This window comes from Oculina patagonica, chromosome 7 (genome assembly GCF_052425735.1).
Source record: "Oculina patagonica isolate OP01 chromosome 7, crgOcupat, whole genome shotgun sequence".
Lineage (NCBI taxonomy): Eukaryota > Metazoa > Cnidaria > Anthozoa > Scleractinia > Oculinidae > Oculina > Oculina patagonica.
In genome coordinates this window covers 6,305,710-6,326,050 of record NC_135764.1, presented here as the reverse complement: position 1 = coordinate 6,326,050, position 20,341 = coordinate 6,305,710, and the positions used below count along the sequence as shown (strand labels likewise).

At 40.8% G+C, this 20,341-nt stretch overlaps 3 protein-coding genes and 1 pseudogene across 5 annotated transcripts in view; 3 read left to right on the top strand and 1 right to left on the bottom strand.

Moving 5' to 3' along the window:
• The first annotated feature begins 5,979 nt into the window (after positions 1-5,979).
• On the top strand, positions 5,980-6,554 carry LOC144661148 (uncharacterized; annotated as a pseudogene).
• A 1,801-nt stretch (positions 6,555-8,355) lies between these two features.
• On the top strand, positions 8,356-10,307 carry LOC144661147 (uncharacterized). Its single transcript, XM_078521854.1, has 4 exons — positions 8,356-8,496; positions 9,032-9,203; positions 9,554-9,664; positions 9,910-10,307. The coding sequence occupies exons 1-4, from the start codon at positions 8,356-8,358 to the stop codon at positions 10,140-10,142; spliced, it is 657 nt and encodes a 218-aa protein (XP_078377980.1). The 3' UTR covers positions 10,143-10,307.
• Positions 10,308-10,421: 114 nt separating this feature from the next.
• The window catches only part of LOC144661419 (uncharacterized), a 42,711-nt gene continuing 32,791 nt past the window's right edge, over positions 10,422-20,341 (bottom strand). The window contains exons 1-4 of one of the 3 annotated variants that reach the window (XM_078522176.1): positions 12,545-12,711; positions 12,261-12,446; positions 11,659-11,880; positions 10,422-11,356 (exon numbers count right to left, since the gene is read on the bottom strand). In XM_078522176.1, coding sequence (XP_078378302.1) covers positions 11,832-11,880; positions 12,261-12,446; positions 12,545-12,561 — 252 coding nt within the window. In that variant the 5' untranslated portion in view covers positions 12,562-12,711 and the 3' untranslated portion in view covers positions 10,422-11,356; positions 11,659-11,831. Of the gene's footprint in view, positions 11,357-11,658; positions 11,881-11,973; positions 12,162-12,260; positions 12,447-12,544; positions 12,712-20,341 lie in introns of those variants that run through there. The other 2 variants (XM_078522175.1, XM_078522173.1) reach the window with 2 other exon arrangements.
• LOC144660093 (uncharacterized) lies at positions 14,946-20,286 on the top strand. Its single transcript, XM_078520650.1, has 2 exons — positions 14,946-16,115; positions 16,395-20,286. Exons 1-2 carry the CDS (start codon positions 14,956-14,958, stop codon positions 19,894-19,896), a joined length of 4,662 nt encoding a protein of 1,553 aa, XP_078376776.1. The 5' UTR covers positions 14,946-14,955; the 3' UTR covers positions 19,897-20,286.

Sequence of the window (20,341 nt, the reverse complement as noted above, 5' to 3'; positions counted from 1 at the left end):
GGTGACATCAATGGGAGCAAAGCTCCTCTTGCTTTAGGGTGGTTTGGAAGCCCCAAAATGAAAACCTTTTGGGAAGACAAAGACAAGGGAAGGACCATAACTTCAGACACCGTCAAAACTCAACTGGTTATGAAATTGTGAACTATGGGGGAGAAAAGTACCATTGTAACATATATTTCCAAGTTCCTTTCCAAAACCTTAATCCTAATAGCAAGGTATGCGAGACTGGAGTTCATACAGTCAATGATGACAATGGAAATCTATTTTAAAACTCCTCTCCAGATGTATTAGTTCAAACAAATGATACAACTGCAAAAAAGAGGTAGGAGTTGTAGAAATTAAGGGAGGAAAACCAGTACCTTACAGAAATGTTTCCATCAAGCACATTCCACAAGTAATGCTAGAAATGCACTGCCCAAACACTAAATGGTGTCATTGTTGTATGGACTCCAGCTGGATATAGTATATACCTAAATAACTTAAATACTTAAAGCAGTTCTGGGATTCCTCATATGACAGAGATGGAACTGTACCCCTCGGGCAAACTGATGCATTTAACTTGAAAAAGAGAGCCGAAGAAATCTAAAAAAAGAAAATATTCATTAACACAAATATTTTATATGGATCTATTTTGAAATTTTCAAAAGGAAACAAAAAGTGACAGTAAAGAATTACCAAGAAAATGTTGAGGCTGATAAGTGGAAGAATGAAAATGTAGATTTAATCCCTGCGAACAAGACTAGAAAGGCTAAAGAACAAAAAAAAAAATTATTTGCCAAGCCTCAAATTTCATATCAGCCATACACTCATTTAGAAATACATACATCGATAAAACGATTATGAATTTTAATTAATGTCAATTAATTATTTAATTATTATTATTATAATTATTATTGTATTGTTATTATTATTATTATTATTTTAATTCGTACAAACTTGAATCTTCGGTGTATCTGGTTAAAAAGAAAATATACAAATTTTGTTTTTCCTTAAGTTTTTCCCATGAGATAATTATTATTATTATTATTTTTATTATTATTATTATTATTATTATTATTATTATTATTATTATTATTATTATTATGTCCTTAAGCTTAGCATTGATTCACCACTAACACTTAGGGCACATACAACAAAGAAAATGGAAAAGTGTATTTAGCTGAAGGGAATCACCGGCTTGCTGTTGCAATGATTGTAGAGTTTCCTTATTTCCCAGTACAGGTTACCTCAAAATGGCACGAACGCAATGAATCAGGAAATCATTTAGAGATGTCGAGAATAACTGAAGAATTACTTCCCGAACATCTTGGATTCAATGTTAAACAAAACAAGGCTGTGCAAAGAAATCCAGATTGCACTGTCAGTTTAATTTTGCTATTGACCATGAAAAGATGGTAGAACGTAATTTTTAATTCCATTTTGAGACTTTTAGAAACAGCCAACTAAAGTTATAGTCATCGCCACAGCTGCTACAGGAAAAAAAATTGAGATCAAAAAGTATTTCGTTTGGACTTTTTCTTTGACAACTTTGCTTACATGTGTTACAACATCTATGTCCAGAAATTTAAGATATGATTCAGTCTATGCATACTCAAAGTATGATTCAGTCTATGTATACTCAAAGTATTTAACCTTGCTGCTTTTGCATAAAGCTTAATCCTTGGTTTATGATTTAGTGTCAGTCTGATGAGTTTCAGTATATCAAAATCGCAACTCAAGTGTAACAACATGCTTGTACAACAAGTTACATGCTCGGCAAACACATTTTTGTTGCCAAAAATTTACAGCCAAGGTTTGAGGTTACTGTTAGACAACTGTCACTTCTGCTTAAATTGAAAAAAAAAAAAAAAACATTGGGAAGAAGAGAACCGACAATCCTTACTTGAGTCTTTCCAACAGCAAGGATAATCTGATAGAAAAAGTGCCGGAATCTGTTAACTCGGCTGATTTAGACGTTTTTGGTAAGGCAGAAGGTGAATGGTTAACTTCAAGTGAATATGACAAGCATTATACAACAACTGCTCAGAAAAATGGGGGGGGGGGGGCTCAGACTTTGTGTTAATGATGTCATCATTACAAAATTAGTAAAAGGACACCACAACCAAACATGGCCTAAAGGCATGGCGATATTTTTCGGTCAAGCAATGGAACTTACTACTCATTTTGCTGAAATTTTCAATGTTATGGAAAACAAATGGCGAGAGTAAAACACATATCAAGGCTCAGTTTGTCTGCCAAGGTTTTCGAGAATATAAAGGGTGGAAATTCTTACTTCATTCACATTACAGAATGCAAAGTAAAAGTAAACGCCATAGTTCTTATTTTGGTGAAATTTTTAATGTTAATAAGGAAACATATGGTGAAAGTGAAACACATATCAGGTGTTCAGTGTGTCTGCCAAAGTTTTCAAGAATATAAAGGGTGGAAATTCTCACTTTAAGAATTTTCCTGGCCTAGGGCAGCACAAAAACTGGGTGCAACAAGAAAAAAATATACAGTGCCTTTCCAACCATGGCTGGAAACAGTTAAGTGGTATGTGCCTGTCCACTGGGTTTTTCTTTTCTTTTAGGATAATGTGTTTCTGTTTAATGTGCTTTATTTAACAATTATTCGCCGAAGGCGAAGTGATTATTCAACAATAATCACTGAGCCTGAGGCAAATAATTGTTTTAGTATAATTTTTAGAGGTGATCATTAAGAACTTAAAAAAATAACGATAGCAAACAAGAAAACAGCAAACGTGTTCGCTTGCATACGGTGTAAACCAGAATTTATTTAGTTAAAGCAATAAAATGGAACAAAACAAACACAATGAGAAAGATAGATGTCCGTTACCTTTTTATGAGTGTGGATGACTTCTAAGCGAATGTGCGAATCCTCTCAAAATGAGTAGCTCCGGTGAGAAGAGAACTAAATAATGTTTGCTCAATCGATCTGACTGAGTTTCTCATCGATCGCCAAAACCGCCGTGTTTACGATCATTTCTAATGCCTTGAGAACCATCTCTTGAAAATATTTTTGGTCCAAAAGTCTTGGTAGCTAATTTGAAAAATTCCTAAAGTTTAAAATATCCAGGACTTGGACTGGTTTCTTTCAAATCAAAGAAATTTTCATTCAGCAAAAGCGGCCATGTTTACTTCCCTGGATGTCAAAGGTGGCGTGGCTAAGTAACCAAGCCTTCAAAGCTATAATCACCTCGCGCGGGGTGATTATAGCCTCATAAGCCGAGCTTCTCGACCAATCAGAATGCTTCAATTCTTATAATCACCTCTGAAATTATACTAAAGCAGCATGTACTGTTATGTTTATATTTTTCAATATGAAAAAAGTACTCACCAGCCGTAAAAAGATGATGAAAGGACAAAATTAATACTTCACGTTTTTACCTTCAAGTCTTTTTTTTTTTTCAATTTTAATGAATTTTACTAATGCACATACCTTTGACAGGACAGGAGACAATACACATTCACTCCGCTTGAGCAAAGCAGCCCTTACTGACCTTGTGTCCTAGGTTTCCTTTACTTTGTGAAGAGAGGGGCCTTCAATGTAAGTCCAATCAATGCCTCACAGGAGACGACGTCAACAACAGGGACAGGCCAGTGTAGAACAAGAAAAGTACAGGGTGTCCACCATTACTGGTGGCAACACTGGACAGGCTGTGGTAGAAAAAGAAAAGACCAAGGTGTCTACCACTACTGCAGGCAACACCGGACAGGCTGTGGTAGAACAAGAGACGAACAGGGTGTCCACCACTACTGGCTGCAACACTGGACAGGCCGGGACGAACAGTGCATCCACCACTACTGGCGCAAACACTAGACATGCCCTGGTACGACCCGGGACGAACAGTGCATCCACCACTACTGGCGGCGGCAACACTCAACAGGCTGTGGTAGAAAAAGAGAAGAGCAGGGCGTTCACTACTACTGGCTGCAACACTCGACAGGCCGTGGTAGGACACGGGACGAGCAGTGAGTCCAGCACTACTGGCACAATCACCGGACATGCCCTGTTAGGACACGGGACAAGCAGCGAGTCCACCACTACTGGCGCAAACACAGGACATGCCCTGGTAGGACACCAGACGAGCAGTGAGTTCACCACTACTGGCGCAAACACCGGGCATGCCCTGTTAGGACCCAGGACGAACGGTGCATCAACCACTTCTGGTGCAAACACCGGACATGCCCTGGTAGGACCCGCTACTGGCGCAAACACTAGACATGCCCTGGTAGGAGCCGGGACGAACAGTGCGTCCACCAATACTGGCTGCAACATTGGACAGGCCATGCCAGAAAAAAGGAAGGAACAGGGTGTCCACGGTGGCAACACCAGGCCCACTGTTGCCGATAATGACAAAATTCTTCTGTCAACCAAGCCAAGAGGTAAAGAGCAACCCTATGTAGTCAGCAGCCAGGACACCAAGAAGTTTGACTGTCATATCGAAGCTACCGATCAGCAGATATAACATTTATCCGAATGCTATAAAATGACATGAAATTCCCCACGTCATACATGTATCAAGAACTACCACCACCTTTCTTTGCAGGGATTTGCCACATGATTTGCCATTGTGAGTATAATTGAGAAAGGCTGTTGATACAAAAACCTGAGTACCAAATTATTGAAATTCTAGTGTTATTAGTGTTGTTTTCTACCCTTTTTACAAGCTTAAGATGTAATTGATTATTCTTGATAAAACCAACAGTCAAAAGACAGTTACCTTAAGGACGGTACTTCCTATTGTTACTGCGCACTTGTTCTGCGCATCACGCAATGCATTGAACACACTGGACGCGCGCGCTTTTGAATAATTTGCTCGCTCAAAATGACGAATTCAACTACGTGACCAAGCCCGTGACTAAAAATCAAGAAAGATTTCTGCTGCAACGAAATCCAGTTTATGGACATATACTAAGCCAGGTACAGCGGAAATGCAACATTTTAGTTCCCATTGACCTCTAAAAATGGATCACATTAACAGTCAAAAACAAATCGCTAAGCGCTCAAATGTAACTCGCAAACTGCTAACTATATATGGCGTGCGCGCGCGAGATGCAAATATTTTACTCGCTAGGGAGGGGAAAGGAAAAATGTAACAGACCCCAAAAACGATTCGATAAAGCTTGAAAAGAACTTGTATAACTTTTAAAAACGCGTGGTGACCCCTACTTTTTATTTTATAAAATGGAACTGGAAAGTCTATAGAGCGCTTGTTTAATTTGTGGTTAAGTAAAAAAAAGTTAGGCCAATTTTCTGGCCGTGCAAGTGAGAGCTGTTAGAGTCAAAAATTGCTCAAACACAATTATTTTGTTAATAAAATCGTGGATCACGCAGTTTCAAATACATTATTTGTTAGTTGTTTTAAAAATTGTTATATTTAATGTTGATTTTGTTCATGAAAAACCAATTTCAAATGGAATTTGCAAGAAAATTTTATTTTATTTTACGTTTTTTTAAAATGCCACGTCAGCATTTTTTCCAGTTTTCAAACTTAATTATCTCGAAAATTTGCGTGGCTACCCCCAATTTTCTTTAAGGATTTTAGTAGCCCTTGATAACATCTACATTTCTTGCATAGTCATCGGCCGGGCCAAAAAACCTCGTTATTGGTAGGCACCGTCCTTAAACTTAAAAGTTAACGTAACTTAAAAGTTGAACTTCGAAGCTTATTTTTACACCCGCTTTCAGTGTTACGTGCATAGCTATCTTTCTACAGCCATCTTTCGACATCATCTTTCGACATCGTCTTTCGACGTGCTGTTTGAAATGAGCCAATCAAAACCTATACATACCGTTGTTGGTTTCATGCAAATGTGCGAAAAGGTCAGAAGGTCATGCTAGTGGGCTGTGATTGGCGGATTTCGATCCGTGTTGTTTGTTTAGCACGTCGAAAGATGGATGTCGACAGAAAGCCGCTATGCACGTAACACTGAAAGCGGGTGTAATGTTTGGTGTTGTTAGAAATGATTTCATTTGATGAGATATTTGAAACAGCAACACAGAAACTTAAACAACGCACAGCTCAAAACCGAATTGCAAGCGACCAAAAACCGGGTCAAAGAACTGGAAGTCGAAAATGACGATCTTTATGAAAATATGGACGCGTTAGAACAGTACACAAGGAAAAATTCTTTAGAGATTGAAGGTATTCCAGAAAATATTTGTGACGACGAGGAAGCGGTTTTGAAACTCGCACAGGTCTTGAACGTCAACATGAGACGAGAAATTATCGACATCTGTCACAGGATTAAACGGAAAAAGTCGAATCCTATCATAGTGAGATTTATAAGCCATAAGATGAAGAGGGCATTCTTCAAGCAACGAGTAAAACTAAAGAATATCAGTGGTTCGCAGCTGTTCACAAGTGCTCCGGCAACGGCAAGACCATCCTCTGACGGCTCATCGCCGAAACCTGGTGTGAAGGGCTAACGATATGAAGCAAGATGGAATTTTGAAAGGAGTGTGGACTGTAGACGGGAAAATTTTTTTCAAGACTTCACCTGAGGGTAGGCCATTATGAAAATACAGAAGATGATTTAGATGAACTTTAAGTAAATAAATGTTGCTGGCAGGTTGTATTACATTTATTATATACATAGTCTAAACATGAGGGAAGTCTCTAAGAGGACTGAGAAGGCGAAGCGAAAGCTTAATTTCTTTATCTTTTCGTTAGTTTACTTTTTGTATTCATAAGTGTTTGTTTTGGTTTTATTTTTGCGTGTTTTTTTCTACAATTACATTCAAATGCAAAACACAGAAACTTAAGATGAAAATAATTTTGGAACGTAATTTGAAATATTGAAGCTCAACGTCCTGGCAGATTCCATCTTAAACACGACTCTTCATAAAGAAAATTGCATCATTGGTATATCATGTAATTTGTTTAGCCATGCAAAGGAGTCCTGGCACTATACAGGGATCGTACTCTTTTGAGCTTTTGAAATTCCATGACTTTCCATGACCTTTTCCATGACGTAAGTTTGATCATTTTTCTTGGGAAATATCTTGATTTCGGGTACATTTTTTTTTTTTTTTATCTTCACAAAAAATAACCTGCCTAATTTATTATGGACAATCAATGACCCACACTTAAATTCCATGACTTTCCAGGTCTGGAAAATCCAGTAAAATTAGCAACTCTGATAAAAGGAGTCAATGTTCTTCAGGCAAACCTGGCCATTACTCTTAAGATTCCAATTGGTCGTTCGCTGCAAGAAAGGGATGTTTGAATTAAAGCCATCCCTTCCCAAATATTGCGAAGTGTGGGACGTTAAAGTTGTGTTAGATTGTTTGAAAACTTTTGAAGCATTAAGTTTAGTACTGCTTAAGGATCTCACATTGAACCTAACTATGTTGCTGTGTCTCACCACTGGAGGTGTGACGAGCAATAATATTTCTTTTCATTTAAACATTAACTGCAAGTTAGTTGATCATTTTATTGATTGAGTAATCAAACACGTGATTTTTATTCAATGCTTAGTTGTATTCGTTCTCAAAATAGCTCAGACTTATCACACGCGGACAGCAAATAACCTTTCAGACAATGTTTTTACAGTCAGTGATCTCCCAGATCCCTACGGACAATTCAAGTTTTAGCCTTTTTTTATTCTGTTGTGTTTAAGTCGTTCTAGCCATTTTATTGTAATGAAATCACCTTTGTAATACGCCCCAAATATGATCGAAATGTAAGCTTATAAATCCTTTATTTGCACCTTGATAAGTCAGTGAAGTGGTGAAGGTGTTTTGGTGGTTGCTTGAGGAGTGATATTGTAAACTTGTATCAGATTGTAAAAATTTAAAAAAGAAAGAAAGAAAGAACAATGCTTTAATTGTTTGAGTTACGTTGCAAAAATATTTCAATATTTAAATTTAAAAAATAAAGTTCATCCAATGATTATAATTTGTTTTATTAGCGACATTTAGCACCAGGTTTTTTTGAGAGTACCGCAAACCGCAAACCTCAGGAAGTCACGTGACTTTGGCTTTGCCGTCACGTTTGTCGTCAGCGGTTCACGTTTCGACGGGAGAAACAGCTGCTTGCGGTGAGTGAAATACGGCAGAGTTTTTAGACTATTTTTATTTTACAATCCCACGTTTACGGATAAAAATAAGGTTTTTACATTCTTTTTCTCATTATGTGACAACTTGCTAGCATTCAACGACGAAATCTTTTCGAGTTTCAGTCATTTGAACTGAAGGCGTGAGAATGAATGAAAAACAAAATGGCGACTGTCTTTCACGTGTTTGTGGTTACGGCAACAACCATTAGTTTACTTGTCTATTGTCCATTTCATGCAGCTTTTGAGAAGAAATGCAATGAAAATTATACAGTGTTGTTGTTTTGACATAAATATGGCTCCATTTCACTGGCCTACTGTGGCAAATAATCTTCAGCTGGCAACAGAGGTGGCAGCAAGGCGACCGAATTCTCCTTCGGATTGGGAAGTGATCGCTGTAGTCCTCAGCCAAGCCTTCTCCACTGATGATAACCAAGTGGAATTGTCAGGAAGGGCTTGCCGAGAGCGAATGGACAGACTCCACACCAAATATAACGAAGAGGACAAAAAATCACTGAAAAAGTAAGCTTTGTATGACTTCGTATGGTTTGAGTGTTTGCATGTGTGCTTGTTGATTTCAAAATCCAACAAAATCGTGATTCCTTGCCTTGTCAGACAGCCATCATTTCACAGCTTCGTCACTGTACATAACTTACATAAATTATTTCCTATTTTGATACACATGCACACAAGTATGTGTGCAGTTAACTGAATTTAATTATTGCTTCTCAAATTATTTATGTTTGCTATAAACATCAGCCTCACTTTGCCCTCTTGCTATTCGCTGTGTTCGACGTAATATATTAGAGGGAAATGATTTTTTTTACTAAGGAAACATGCCATGACATGTATCCCCAAACAAATGGCCCACAAACCAAGTTTTTAATATAAAATGTGCCATTTTGTTGTTGTTTTTGGCTGAAGTTCGTCATTCAATTATAATTTTATTTTCTAATTTACCTGGTGATCAGATCTGGAACCGAAGAATACAGCAACCTCATGCAGCTTTTGGAGGACATCTCAACTTATACAAGAGACATGCAGGACCAAAAAAGAAAGAAAAAAGAAAACAAAAAAAGAAGGAAAAAGAGGAGAAGCAAAAAGCCATGGAAATGCGTGCAGCTGCCCTTAATGGAATAGCAAGTAGGCATTTTCTATTCTGTTCTTGGTTTGCCTGTAATATGAACCCATAACAAATCAGCTAAATTTACATTGCACAAGGAGCATTCGACATCTATTTTGTTGGGGGGAGGGGGGAAGGGTACGAAGGTTTGAAAAAATTGGGGGCATTCTTGAAAATAATGCAGGGTTTGAGAGGAGTCAAAAAAATTTGAAATTTATATAAATCAAGGAGAAATCTAAAAATTTACATTGATTTTATAAACAGAAAGAGAGTGTAACAAAACTTGTATTTTCAGTGTATAATATTGCCCTCCCCTGATGGTAGATAGTAAAACCCTCACTTATGTAACATATGTTGTAAATTGCTCTAGAGAGGAGGAACAGTGTCATGGAAAGTGAGGATGAAAGCAGTAGTAGCTCTGGAGAAGGTTCTGACACCACCATTGCTAGTGCCTGTCCTAGCAGCAGCAAAGGCAAAAAAGGTGAGAGAAACATTGGAGGTTACTCATGCAAACAGCTAAATAAATGCCTGTCTCAATGGCCATGTTTGTCAGGCATAACTTATGAAAATTATACACATTAATTTAGGGGAGCTGCATTATTTTGCAGGCTTTAAGAAATTTGGTATTATGATGTAAAAGTTATATTGAATAATAGTGATTAATAGTGAAAATGTTTGCAACAAACAGACTTTTCAGCTTTTCCATTGATTTTTTTTGCTGTATAGGGCCTAGAAAGAAAATTCAGCATAGAGCAACCAAGCAGTCAGCAATGGAAATGCTTGCAAACAAATACAACCAGAAAGCTGAGCTCAAAGAAAAAGAACTTGAGTTAAGGAAGATGGAACTAGAGTTTCAACAGAAGAAGTATGAGGCAGAGGCTGAAGAAAGGAAGGCTAAGATACATCTTGAGCTGGAGGAAAGGAAGGCCATGTTAGCACTTCTTAAGGACAGGCTTTAGCTTTCATATGTGTGATTTCTCATTGCTGAGTGCTGAGTTGTCCAGGTTTTCTTCATGCTTGCTAACATACAATCCTTTACAATAATCCAGCAAATGAGAACATACAAGTCTGCTCCATTTTTGTTTTGAGGAGAATTTAGGTCAAATGAAGTGCAGTTAATTTTGGCCCATTTTTAGTAGCATTTGTATTGATAAAAGAATCTCTATTTTTGAAGAAGTTTGTATTACTTTTACTTGGTATTTATTGATACCTTAAGGACTTACAGGTCTTGAAAAGTTGTGATAAATAAATTTGGCCTTAACTGGTAAATCCTGTACATGTATACTGACCACATTGCTATTGCATTTTCCACAATTATGTAATTAACAACTACCTAGACCTCAAGTACAGTACCACATGAAGTGGAAACATATATTGGCATGAATGAAATATCTTTAGTTTTCAAAAAAAAACTGCTCATTTAAAAAAGTTGCTTACAGCAATAAGTAATTCATTGTTTCCAGTGTATTGTTTGCTTGAAAAATGTATCCATTTGAAATGGTCTGGAAGCAACAAATCATTCACTGTCAAAAAGTAACTTTTTTAATCAGAGCACATCGAGGCATTATATTTTTACAGCCTGATTTAAACATTTACAATATTGAGCTGTAGTCTTTTCAAGAGTTATGAAACTTAAGTCAGTTGTGCAAATGAGTAACAAGAACCAGTTTTTAAGGTTATCCTTGGAGGTGATAAATAAAACCTTGGACTAACGATTCGAGAGATAAGTCTCCAATAAGGGGGGTTCCAAGTCAAAATAAGTGCTGGTTTGAGAGCCATACAAACAAGTGTGACAGTTAGTTAAAATAGTAGCAACCAAGTAGTATTTGGCAACAGGCTGAAGCAGGACTTTCAAATTTTTTTCGAAATCTAAACAGGCAAAATTTTGGCAAATTTTGCCAAAACCCCACTCAACACTCACTCTTAATTTACTCATCCGGGCATTAAATTCCTGCTGATCATCTGTTAAATTTGCCCCCCTAAATGGGGATAGAATATTGAGTGCAAGCCCATATGCAGGATCACCATAGATTACATATGGCTCTCCACTTGGCCTTTGAAATCTTCGCAGTTTGGTAGCCAGACCACTTGCACCCAGCATAAATGCGTCATGCCTCCTGCCTTCTATTGGCCCAAACATATGGGCTATTAGCCCATTGGGGGCTTGGACTGACTGTAAAAAAAAAAGAGTCACACTCATGTTTACTTGATTTTTTCGATTAAACAAATATGCTATATGTATTGATTGATTTAAATGAATTCATTCAATGATATGTTTGATTTCATCTACTATGACTCTGTTACAGTGTCCTTAAGTTTCAATTTTAAGCAACTGGGAGAAGGAGCAGGGTATAGGTGGAGTCATGATCATAAATCAATCTTTTAACAGGGATGAACATCAATGAAAATCTAGAACATAATTTTTCATGCACTTCCTTAAGCTTCATCAATATATTGATAAATGCATTATGATACCTGGAACTTTATACAGTGAGTTCTTTTATGGCCACTATACATGATATGCTGACTGCGGGTTGGGCGGGCAATAGGCCTCGGAGTGCCGTCAATAAATCCCCAGCACTGTTCCAGAGGAGCACCTTTTGTGTGTATAGTTTGGGAAAAAAGTTCTGGATCAAGCCATACAAGATCTAAAGTATCAAGCAGATTACTGAAGCGATCGTGAAGGTCATCAACAATCTAGAAAAGAATCGATCATATTATGATTATTTACAGTCGTTGTAAGTCATGCAACTATGATTAACAGTGTATTTTCTGATTGCAATAAATCACCTTGTTAAAAATAAGACTAAGTTCAGATTCGGTTCTTCCAAAAATTGTCACTAGGTCACACCATCTATTAGGATATGCAAGTCTTCCCAAGAGTATCATGAGTGCTTCCATCCCGGTTGCATTGGTTCTTTGGCTACAAATATAGTATTCTGGTATTTCCAGCGCATCGAGGAGGCGTGGCATATCCTCTTTTTGAAACCTAATGAACACGAGCAGAAACAACAACAACAAATAATGAATTTTTAAAGAAAACGTGCGCGAAAAACAAGTGGCATCAGCTCACATACCTAAACATCCGTTCACACTGGTCTTCGCTAACGTCCTTGAGGTTGAGTTTCGGGACGTTATCACCACCGGTTTTCAAAGGAAACAAAAAATCAAATAAAAGTAAATCGAGGTCATCTTCATCGCTGCTTGAACTGTCGTCTGAATCATCGTAAAACATAACGGTCATGATGTCATTTAAATTCCGCCTGTGGAAAAAAGTCGTAGTTAGTTTATACTGTTATTTTTGTTTTAAAAAACGTATATTTTAAGCATGAATCCTATAAAAACCTTCAGGCCAACGTACCCTGCTGCGGCCGCCATTTTCCTTCAGATTACCCAGAATTCCATTTTTGCCGTCACTTACGAAAACGCCAAGCTAAAAGCCCAAAACCAACTGTACCTCTAACGGCAAACGCCTAACCGCAAACTGCAGTTTGCGGTTCGCCGTTCTCGGAAAAAACCTGGTGCTAAATGTCTATATTATCTACAAACTAACTGAATATTAGCTATGGTGTAACCAAAGTTGATGATTCATTGTTTGTGACAGCAGCATAAACAAAAACCCATGCAAACTCAAAGTTGTTTGACTAATTTGCCGATCATTTCGTAGAAGTAGAAATTGCTTCATTTTTAGCATTAAGTAATATACGTATAACAGGGCTCTATTATACTGTGACAGAGCAATTTTTTCGGTTTTGCTTTGTGGTTGTTTGTTCCCAGGGTAAACCTTTCTTTTTCGATTGTTTTGTGGTCATATGTGTTACATCAAGCTTTGCCAAATTCCTCCCTTGTGATATTTATCAATACTTAAACAGGAAGACAAATAATTAAATCTATATTGATTTCTTTTCATGAAAAAGGAGCGGTAAAACGACATAAACAGTGTCAAATTGTTCTAAAAAAAAAACAAGTTCACGCAAATATGTGTCTTGTTCTTTCTCAGTTCTCTGACTGCCATTACATGTCAGTAAATCTTACTCATACAATGTACTTTGTGGTGTTTACCAGATTAAGCCTCCAACTTGAAACACAGACTTCCTTTTTAAATACTCTTAATTTGTAGACAGTTAGTCTGTTATGTGGCAATTTATAATGTAGATAACACGTAAACCTTTGTACATCAGTTATTCCAAAATTTGACAACTTTTCTTCTTCTAATAAATATTTATTTTTTGTTCACAGAAGAGAAGATAGGAAACCAAGTAAGCATTCAAGGGTTTGCCGTTGTCACTATCATGATGGCAAGAAAGGCAATGGCCTGGGAAACTACACCAGAAATCAGGATAAATTGTTCTCTGCTGTTCCGTCGACAAGGAGATTTACCAACAAAGAAAAAAAGAGAAAGAGCACTGAACCAAAGCAGTAGTCCTTGCAAGAAATAGTACAAAGTGCCAGGTCATAAAGTAAATCCGAGAACAACACAAGATTATCCTGTAAGCCAAAATGGAACTAGCCAACAGGGAGCTCCCTCCTCTACCTCCCAGAAGCTGTGTTATCGACACTTACAGTAACATGACAGCTTATCTGATTATTATGGATAACAACAATATTTCTTTGGTGTTTTAGAATGAAGTTATTTTTTTTAGTAAGTTTATTGTGTTATGTTTCTTGTCCTGGAGTATTTTCATGTATATTTAAATAAGAGTATTTTTGAACTTAGTCAAGAAAACCGGGTTAATTAATAAAGGATGTCTTGCATCCCACACACTGCCTGGCTTATTGTGTTTTGTAATTTACCATATTTTACTTGACAATTTGTTAAGAGCAACCTTTTTATTTAAGTACTGCAACATCAAAGGTGTCTTATTGTGTTGTTTTTGAATAATTTTTATGGGAAAAGGATTTGGATGGATCATCAATTGCCCCTGCAATTGGTCCAACCATTCAAAAACTACAGAAACAAAAAAGATGATGATGGTCCAAACCTTTCCAATGTCTTGTCAGCAGTCAAGGCCACTGACGACAATGAGCTCATGTACCAAGAAAACAAAATGAACAACTGTAGCAACGCTTTCAGATAAAATTTAAAAGAAAGTGTATGTAAAGGGCAAAGGGCTAAATGACAACATAAATATGAGGTTTTCAAAGACACAAAGAATGCCATTTGCTGGTTCTGATTATGACTGGGAAAAAGCTGTTATTGACAAGGAACAAACGAGTAAACCACCTAAAAAACCCTGTCAAAATTCAGCAATACCCAATAATTGTCCTCTCCATCTGGAGTTTAATAGGGAAGCACCATTCCCCATTCTAGTATTATTTGTGTTAGCAGAGATCTTGCTGCTGTTTTAAGAGGACTTGTTGAGTTGAATGGTTTAGTTGATGTTGATCTGTGATATTCACTTAAAATTTTTAAACTTTAAGGAAATTGGTCTCCTTAACTTGTCAGCGCCAGCAGGCAGTGCCTGCGGCATTAGTATTGTAGTATGCGCGCGCATGTTTTCGCGCCACATGTTCTGTATGTTTTATATGTCAGCCATCTTGGTTGCATTAAAAACTGCTGTTGAAGTTCTTTCGTTGTGACGTGCGTTCTTGTCTCTTAAACATTGGCGTGGTGGCAGCGACGATTAATCCACGTCCTCAAGAGCCTGAGTGTCGTCTCGCTGGTCCAAGCAACAACGAGTCTACCTATCCTATGGTCGAGTGAACTCTGAACAGCCGTCTCATCGTAAGGAAAGTATAACCTCACTGTTCCTTACTGTTACTGTGTTAAACATGCATTCAAATAGAGCCCCGAAACAGTGGTCCCTAACAAAGAATGAAAGTATCACATCATTTGAAGCCTGGCGCCAGAATCTTCAGTATTCCCTGTCTTTAGACGCTAATTTCGCCCCGTTTTTAGCAGACAATTTTACATGGCAGAAAAAGTCGTCCACTGCCCCCAATAGAGGGCTCACTACCGATGGGGAAGACGTCCCATCAACTCGCCGACGTACCGCCGCACAGAAGAACGTACACCTTGAACTCATGTTAGGTCAGATAGCAAATTTTTGCCCCGTTATTTCACGCAATACCATTGTGAAGAATACCACTTCAGTCAAGTCCATTTGGCAAGCAATAAGGTCCCACTTTGGCTTTCAGTCCACGGGTGCTCATTTTCTAGATTTCTCTAACATTAAACTCGAAGTTGATGAACGCCCTGAAGACTTGTTTCAACGGTTAATGTCCTTCACTGAAGATAATTTGCTTGTTGCAAATGGCAACATAACCCACCATGGGGAAGTCATTACTGTTGATGAGGAACTGTCACCCACACTTGAGAATTTCGTGGTTTTAACCTGGCTAAGACTCATTCATAACGATCTACCTGCCCTTGTCAAGCAGCGCTACGGAACTGAGTTAAGATCAAGAACACTTGCTTCCTTAAAACCTGAAATCTCGCAGGCGCTAGACTCTCTTCTCGATGAGATTCGCTCCAACGCCGACACCAAAGTTCTCCGAACCACTGCTTCACGGTTCAGGCAGCCACCTCCTCGCCCCTCCGTTAAGTCTTCTGCACAACCATGGCCTCCGAGGCGACCAAGGTCCTGTCCTTTATGTAAACAAGCTGGTCGCAACGACCAGCACTTCTTAAGTGCATGCTCATATTTACCTCCGGAGGACCGTACTTACCTTTCTCGTTCTCGCCTTACCTCTACCCTTGACGACGAGGAACCTGACTACTCAGACTATGTGCCCTCAGCCTTCCCCGACGAGGACGACCCCCCTCCACACACTACAGCTCGTACAGTTTCACGCCGTGTCAGCACTAAACAGTCACCCCACTTTAAGGCTTTTTACAAACAGCATCCACTCCGACTGACCCTAGACACAGGTGCAGAGACTAGTATGATCAAGTCATCCGTGGCCCGTTCAATTGGTGCAACCATTGTAAAGTCTTCCCAGCAAGCTTTACAAGCCGACGGCATGACTCCCTCAGCTGTAGCCGGGGAAACTCACCTCATCTTATCCCGAGCAGACAAACAACTCGGTCTTGACGCCCTCGTTGTTGACGACTTAGACGTAGACGTCCTGGCTGGCACACCCTTCCTTATTGCTAACGACATCACCGTCCGTCCCGCTTTGTGCCAAGTACGTATTCAGGACTCTGAGGTCATACATTATGACCCCGATAGTGATTCAACTGGCTCTCATGCTGTGCGACGTGCACAAAGTTACCTCCTACGCGCTTCCTCCTCCGCAACCGTTGTTTGGCCTGGTGAATACTTGGAACTGGACGTCCCTTCCGACCTAGGTGACGATTGCGTACTAGCACTTCAACCGCGCACAGACACCCCAATATCGAAACACACCAAACCCACCTGCATTTGGCCTGAACCTCAAGTTGTAGAAGCTGTCGGATCCAAAATCCGCTTAACCAACACTTCCAACGAGCCGAAAGCCATAGGTCGCCACGAGCACCTCAGCGAGATTCTACCCACAGCAGAAACACCGTCACCGACCCCCAACCCAGCATCCACCACTAAGTCAATTCCAGTGAAGCCACACAGTCTACCTCCCTTCTCGTCTTCCGTGTCCTTAGACCCGGACAAATTGCTGCCAGATGAAACCCGTCTCAAGTTTCAACAGCTGCTGCAGTCATACGACAGAGTCTTCAACCCCGACATAGCCGGTTACAATGGTGCTGCTGGTCCCATCCAAGCAACTGTGAATATAGGCCCCGTACAGCCTCCACAACGGAAAGGCCGCGTACCTCAGTACTCTCGCAACCAACTGGTAGAACTCCAAGCTAAGTTTGACGAGCTGGAACAGGCCCAGGTCTTCCGTCGCCCCAAGGATCTGGGCATAACCGTTGAGTATCTTAATCCTTCATTTCTTGTAAAAAAGCCTTCAGGTGGTCACCGACTCGTGACCGCATTTGCCGACGTAGCACGCTACAGTAAACCGCAGCCATCTCTAATGCCAGACGTCGACACAACCCTGCGCACTATCACACCATGGCGCTACATGATCCAAACTGATCTCACCCGAGCATTCTACCAGATACCTCTCTCCCAGTCTTCTCTAAAGTACTGTGGTGTAGCCACCCCCTTCCGTGGAATCCGTGTATACACAAGATCAGCAATGGGGATGCCTGGCTCCGAGACCGCACTCGAGGAAATGATGTGTCGTGTTCTGGGTGACTTAATTCAAGAAGGCTGCGTGGCTAAACTCGCAGACGACCTGTACTGTGGCGGCGATACACCCGAAACCCTCTTGACCAACTGGAGACGGGTACTGGAGGCGCTTGATCGTTGTAACCTCCGTTTGTCCCCTACGAAGACTGTCATCTGTCCAAAGTCTACCACCATCCTTGGCGGGATCTGGTCTCAAGGCCGTCTATCAGCCAGCCCTCATCGTATTGCCGTCTTGCAATCATGCCCTCCTCCCCAAAGTGTGAAAGGCCTACGTTCCTTCATTGGAGCCTATAAAGTCCTCAGTCGCGTACTCCCAAACTGCTCGGACATAGTGGACCCCCTCGAGAGCACCCTCACGGGCCTCCAGTCTAACGACAAGCTGCTTTGGGATGAGAACCTCACCTTCAGGTTCAAGCGTGCCCAGGAGTATCTGTCCAAACACAAATCCATAGTCCTACCACGTCCTTCTGACACTCTTTGGATAGTCACCGATGGCTCAGTCACCAAGAGAGGCCTTGGTGCTACATTGTATGTTACCCGTGAAAGTCATCTTTCCCTTGCTGGCTTCTACAGCGCCAAGTTGCGGAAACACCAAGTCACCTGGCTCCCCTGCGAGGTCGAAGCATTATCTATTGCTGCTGCTGTCAAACACTTCGCTCCATTCATCATTCAGTCGCAACAGCCTACGACTGTATTAACTGACAGCAAACCGTGCGTTCAAGCAATTGAAAAGTTATGTCGCGGTGAATTCTCGGCCAGCCCCCGAGTAACTTCCTTCCTCACGACTGTAAGCCGTTACCAAGTCAGTCTTCAACATTTGGCTGGTAAAGCCAACCTTCCGTCTGACTTCACCAGTCGCAATGCCCCCGACTGCAGTGAGCCTAAATGCCAAATTTGCACCTTCGTCAACGAAATGGAAGACTCAGTCGTGCGTAGCGTTTCGATTCAGGACATTCTCGACAAGAAGTCCAACCTCCCGTTCACCACAAGGTCAGCATGGCTACAGATCCAGAACGACTGCCCCGACCTCCGAAGGGTGCATGCCCACCTCAAACAAGGCACTCGCCCGTCAAAGAAGATCACCAATATTCGCGACGTTAAGCGGTATCTCAGCTGCACCTCCATTGCTCGTGACGGAGTCCTCGTAGTCAAACACTCCATGCCATTCGTTCCTGTTTCCGAAGCAATTGTTGTGCCCCGTTCTGTACTGGATGGTCTTCTAACTGCCCTCCACATCAAACTAAACCATCCTTCCCGCCATCAGCTCCAAATGGTGTTCCAACGACAGTTCTTTGCCCTCGACATGAGCGATGCCATTTCCTGCGTTACATCTGCCTGTCACACGTGCGCTTCACTCCAGTCGTTTCCGAGCACCTTGGTATCCCAATCCTCTGATGACCCTCCCGAAGTGATAGGAATCTCCTTTGCCGCTGACGTAATCAAGCGCCACCGTCAGTTCATCCTTGTTCTTAGAGAATGCTCCACGTCACTTACTGCATCTTGCTTGATACCGGACGAAAAGCATGACACTCTACGCGATGCCCTCACAAAACTAATCGTCGGTTTACACCCTCTTGATGGTCCTAGAGCTGTTATACGTGTTGATCCTGCTCCTGGTTTTTCATCCCTGAGCAACAACGACTCGCTCGAACATTTAAACGTCTCAATCGATGTCGGCCGTATTAAGAATAAGAACCACAACCCTGTCGCCGAGAAGGCAGTCCGCGAACTTGAAGAAGAGCTCCTCCGACAAGAACCAGGTGGAGGACCAGTAGGCGAAGTTGGCCTCGCTCTGGCTACCGCACGTCTTAACTCCCGCCTTCGTTTCTCGGGTCTTTCTTCTCTCGAGTTGTGGACCCAACGCAACCAATTCACCCATGAGCAGTTGCCGTTGTCTGATTACCAACTCATACTCGATAGGCACAAACATCGCTCTACTAACCACGCCTATAGCGAGAAGTCCAAGAACCCCCGCGGTCTTGTCGCAAACACGCCACCTCTACAAGTTGGAGATATTGTCTACCTCTTCTCTGATAAGGACAAGTCACGCGCTCGTGATCGCTATGTCGTTGTCTCCATCGACACCCCTTGGTGTTTTGTAAAGAAGTTTCGTGGCTCACAACTCAGAGCCACTTCTTACAAAGTCAAGCTGTCCGAGTGCTATTCCGTTCCCTCTTCCATCATTGTGCCCAGCCTCCCAGGTCCTTCAGCCCCTCCAGACATGGACGTCGAGCCTCCAGTAACTCCTGCGGTGTCCCCAGCCCCGGTACATCCTGTGTTACCTCCCCCTGCACCTCCAGAACTCATCACCATTCCGTCTGACGAGGAACAAGTCCCGTCCTTCACCAGTGATGACACACCACTTGATACCATCAGTCGCTCACCTTCCCCAGTCGCTGTTCAAGACGAGTCAAGCACAAGTGTTGCAGTCACAGATCAACCATTGTTGTCTCCTCCCAACTTTCCTGATCACCCAGCTTCAAGACCTCAAAGGCAGTGCAGACCTCCTTCACACTTGCAGGACTATGTTAGATTTTAACCTGCGTGTGGTACCTTTAGATCCACAGTTTAGTTTTAGGTTTACACTTTCACAAGGTACTACTAGAGACTGAGACATTTGGTTAGTCTGTCTTAATTGACATGCAGTTTTCGTCGTTTAAGTTCATATTTTTATTGCCCATGTATTTCAAGCCTGTGTACAACTACAGTTTGTCAGTTCGCTACCATTTAAAGGTGAGAAGAGGTTGCGCCAGCAGGCAGTGCCTGCGGCATTAGTATTGTAGTATGCGCGCGCATGTTTTCGCGCCACATGTTCTGTATGTGTTATATGTCAGCCATCTTGGTTGCATTAAAAACTGCTGTTGAAGTTCTTTCGTTGTGACGTGCGTTCTTGTCTCTTAAACATTGGCGCAGCTGTAACAGAAAGTTTTCATTTCTTTTTTTCCCACATAGAAAATAAACCAACGCATGAGATTATGGAAACT

What these genes read in the sequence shown, in the direction of transcription:
- LOC144661147 (XM_078521854.1), top strand. Translation starts at nt 8,356, where the DNA reads ATGGCTCCATTTCACTGGCCTACTGTGGCAAATAATCTTCAGCTGGCA. An exon ending in TCTCCACTGATGATAACCAA is followed by an intron (nt 8,497 to 9,031) that starts GTGGAATTGTCA and finishes CCTGGTGATCAG; the next exon opens with ATCTGGAACCGAAGAATACA. An exon ending in CAGCAGCAAAGGCAAAAAAG is followed by an intron (nt 9,665 to 9,909) that starts GTGAGAGAAACA and finishes TTTGCTGTATAG; the next exon opens with GGCCTAGAAAGAAAATTCAG.
- LOC144660093 (XM_078520650.1), top strand. Translation starts at nt 14,956, where the DNA reads ATGCATTCAAATAGAGCCCCGAAACAGTGGTCCCTAACAAAGAATGAA. An exon ending in ATTGGTGCAACCATTGTAAA is followed by an intron (nt 16,116 to 16,394) that starts GTCTTCCCAGCA and finishes ACGTGCACAAAG; the next exon opens with TTACCTCCTACGCGCTTCCT.